Source organism: Taudactylus pleione, unplaced genomic scaffold (assembly GCF_031769625.1).
Source record: "Taudactylus pleione unplaced genomic scaffold, aTauple2 ptg000094l, whole genome shotgun sequence".
Taxonomy (NCBI): Eukaryota; Metazoa; Chordata; class Amphibia; order Anura; family Myobatrachidae; genus Taudactylus; species Taudactylus pleione.
Window position 1 is genome coordinate 1,916,423 of NW_028284496.1, and position 4,077 is coordinate 1,920,499.

A 4,077-nucleotide genomic window follows, 5' to 3' on the forward strand; every position below is an offset into this window, starting at 1 on the left:
TCCTTCTCCCCCCTCATAAATTTTCTCTGGAATCTAAAATTTAATTACATTTACCAATAAATCAATCTTTCCTTTCCCTGCATTCCACTGCATTCATACTGTATCTCCCTCAGGCCACTGATCTAGTTTTTCATTAATTAAGTTACTGCCACTCTGTTTCCTAGATGTGCCATGTTGAAAGTTAAACTGCCACAGCTGCTGAAATCTTCTACATGTTGTTGATGAATGCCAAAAATGTTCAGAATTTTCATGACCACAGACAGCATCTCCTGCATGCCCCTTTGATTTAAAAAAAAATGTGGAACCACCAAAGATCTCAACTTGGGCAAGGACTGATGTGAATGAGTAATTTCTTTGTAAATGCCTCCCCTGCCTCCCTCACAAATTTGCTCGGTATACAAAACTTAAATTAAATTTACTACAAATCAACCCTTCCTTTCCCTGCCTTCAACTACATACATACTCCAACTCCCTCATGCCTCTTTATTAATGAAAACATTTGTTTCCAGATGTGCCATGTTGGAAGTTGAACTGCCACGTGTTTGCGCCATCCACTGCTGTCGCTTATCTTAGTCATCCAGCTAGCTTGGTGCAACCTTTTGATTAAACTGGATGAAAAAAATATTATGAGCTGTGAGGTGGTCAAAATTGACTGGAAATGAGTGGAAATTATTGGGGTTGATAATACGCTAGTAACAAAAAAGGCTCAAATTATGTGATTTTAGCTTTGTTTGTCAATTGTTTGGAGTAAAATCCAAAACCAAAACCAGTCATAGTGTTATTGCAAAAACAAAACCGAACGATAAATTAGAACCAAAACCAACAAAATGGTCCGGCGCAGAACTCTAATAATAATAAAAATAATTTTAAAATTTATATGATTTTTCTACTCCTTTTTATATGCTGCACACAAGGAGAGCTGTATTAATAATCAACTTGGTGTCATAAGGTGTGCCCTGGACAGACAATGTAGTACATAGAATTATTCACTGTAACAGTACAACACTTTTTACTTGCCTCCTTTCATTTAAATGTAATCATTTTTCTTTGCTAAAAATAAGGATTGATAATTAAATAAGGTTAAATAATTGATTTAATGCACATGAATAATTTTACAACCTAAAGAGCTATATTAACAACAGAAGTAAACAGCGTGACTACAGTGTTCGATATTTATAGTAAAGACACAGTACACAATTCAGAATTATGTGTTTCATAATTTTGTTTATTAAAATCATAAGTTAAAATGTTATATTTACTCTATCTGTATACATTAAGCTGGGTATATATCTTTCATGCAGCGACATCAGTAAGCTCTGTTTTAATTTGCTAAAACTTTGTCTTATTATGTTGATAATATTTAATCAGGCAATTTTATATCTTTATTTATAACAATATAAATGTCTACTTGTAGAACCTACATTTGTAATTGGTGACTCAACAAGCTGCACTCTTACATTTGGTAAAAAGACAAAACATGATAATCTTATAAAACCCAGTTATACATAATATACGTTAAAGTAGGGATTTGTTTTTCAATCTATAAAGTTTGGTAAGAAAAAAGATGTTTTATGTATATTAAAAATGTTTCCAATTAAGTAATTATTTTTATGAAAGAAAAAAAAGGATGGGAAACTATTTTTGTGGCAAAGCCGGGTAAATGATAATAAGGTGCCTTTGTTCTTGGGTTGGGGTATAATGGATATACATAGCCAGCACAAGGAAGTGTAATTTCAGATCTCAGGACTTATTTACAATCCCAGTCACATATCTACAAATGTTTTAAGTGAACCATTGGTCACCGAATGGAAGAGGAAATCATTTACTGGCCCAAGCAGAAACGGACTGGGGTTCAGCTTTGGTTGGGTATGAAATCCCAGCTGTCGTGATGCCGCAGGTCAGAATACCGACAGCGGCATCCCAACAGCCAGAATCCCAACACCCATAAGGAAGACTGGTAAGTCACTCTAACCTCAACCCTCCCTCCCTGGTGCCTAAGCCTAACCTCCCCCTTCCCGCACCCTAAACCCAAAACCCCCTCCCCTGTGCCTAAACCTAACCTCTCTCTCCCCGTGACCTAATTCTAACCCTCGCCCTAGTGCCTAACCCCACACCCTAACCTCCCCCTAACACTCCGATACTTACCTTTTGGATGCTGGTGGTCAGGATACTGGTGCCAGGATCCCGACCTGTCGGGATTTCGGCATCGGTATTCAGACCGACGGCATTCCGCATGCCGGGATGCCGACTACATCCCCTCAGCATTAGCCCTGGGATCCTTCCACATGGACTGTGGTCTCCAATAATGGGGGTGTAGTCTTGCGGCACACCATGTCTAAGCATGCCAGCCAAGCAGAGCACCCGGAGGCAGAGTTGCTTGGCCAGGCCTTTAGATGGCCAGACTGGCTCACCAGGCCAACGGCACTTCTGGCATTTGCCAGAATTGCTAGATGACCAGTTCAGCCATGGTTCCAAGCATTATACACTGGTCCCAGACAGACCTTAACAATATCAGTAGAGTATTTTTAAGTGAAAGTTATTTTTGCTCCAACTAGAGAAGAATAGCAAACAGGCCAGTACATTTAGAGTACAATTTTGAATGCATTAGTAGAGTTTTTTTTTTAAATGATATAAGTTTATTTGCTTCTAAACAGAAGTCTCTGCAGCCTTTAGAAAGACTCTCCCTGCATCATCGCAGGTTTCATTCAAAAAGTTTCCTACCATCCATGAAGTGGTAACATATGAAATCCCTCCTGCGGCCAAAGAAAACACAGGTATTTGGCTTAAAATATTCTTAGCAAACATGGAACCATAGGAGCAGCCATGAGTAAGCATTTTAATTACAATCTTCTTATTTATGTCACTTACTGATTGCGGGGATTTAATCTCTGATTTCAAATCAGTCATACTTTTACCGCTTAAAGTGGATAACCTGCAGAGAGAACTTTTATCCAGACCAAATGCAAGCTGGTATTCTCTCATCGTTTTTACTAACATGGTGACATCACAAGCAATGGCCAGGCCTGGAATAGGGAGTGCGGCAACAGCGCAGGCGAGGATGGCTTTTCTCCATACCTGTTTCCTTAGTGCTTCTCTTTTCTTTTCTAATACAGGCAGAGAAATATTTGGCAGAGAGAGCAGGAAGGCATCTCTCTTGTGCTTCGGTAGTTCCTTCTCCAGAGTCTCTTGCAAGAGATGACAGTCATAGTTACAGTTCAATAAATCCAGAAGAAAGACCCTCGGGTTTGTAATACCTTCTTTCATAAAGCCATTAATACAGTCTTCCCGGATCTCTTGCAGGATTCTCTCTTCATTGTATGTTTTAGGTCTTCTTGTTTTAGCAGCTGACATGTCTGAATCGATTTTTGATCGCACAAAGTAGAAATTCTTTTTCATGTCATGGATGGCCTTAGCCAGTTGGATGTTGCAAGCCCGGAAACGTCCAGATGCAATGATAATAAAAAAGTCATACTTGGCAAAACCAACTCTTTGCAAATAATCTTCTGCCTTAAAATTGGGTGTTCCTTTGCCGGGAAGGTCCCAGTACTTTACATTTTCATAATGTGGATGTGAGTAAGCAGTTGGCTCCATTGTGGTCTCTACTACCCCTGTGTTGGCAGCGCCTTCATCTTCATCATTCAAACCACAGAGAACATTGACAAACGTGGACTTTCCAGCACCTGCTTCTCCTGTTACTGCAATGTTCAATTGGGCATTTTCTAAACACTCTAATGTTTTATTTATTAGTTCAACTGCCCTGGCAAGGTCACCTTTTTCTATGGCAGACCTGATCTCCTGAACTTCCTCTTCATGAATTTCATCCAAGAAATTATCAGGATCCATCTTGGCTGTGTCCATTGTCTTCTGTAAGTGTTCTGTTCTGATAAAAATAAAATAAAGCAAACATTATTTTACATGGACACAATAATTCTAGTTCTGTATATTTGGTGCCAATTAAGATGCAAAATTGTCGAACAAGCTGTTTGCTTTGCTCAGCGCTGTCCAAGATTGTAATGGAAAAGTTAAACAATTCGCCCATGAAATGAGCTTTTTGAAGGGTCTTTTTTACAATGCAGA

General features: G+C 39.0%; 1 protein-coding gene across 1 annotated transcript; it reads right to left on the minus strand.

Annotated features, from left to right (window-relative positions):
- Nucleotides 1-2,646: 2,646 nt before the first annotated feature.
- LOC148526754 (interferon-inducible GTPase 5-like) lies at nucleotides 2,647-3,858 on the minus strand. Its single transcript, XM_088469850.1, has one exon. The coding sequence runs from the start codon at nucleotides 3,856-3,858 to the stop codon at nucleotides 2,647-2,649; it is 1,212 nt and encodes a 403-aa protein (XP_088325976.1).
- Between the last annotated feature and the right edge of the window lie 219 nt (nucleotides 3,859-4,077).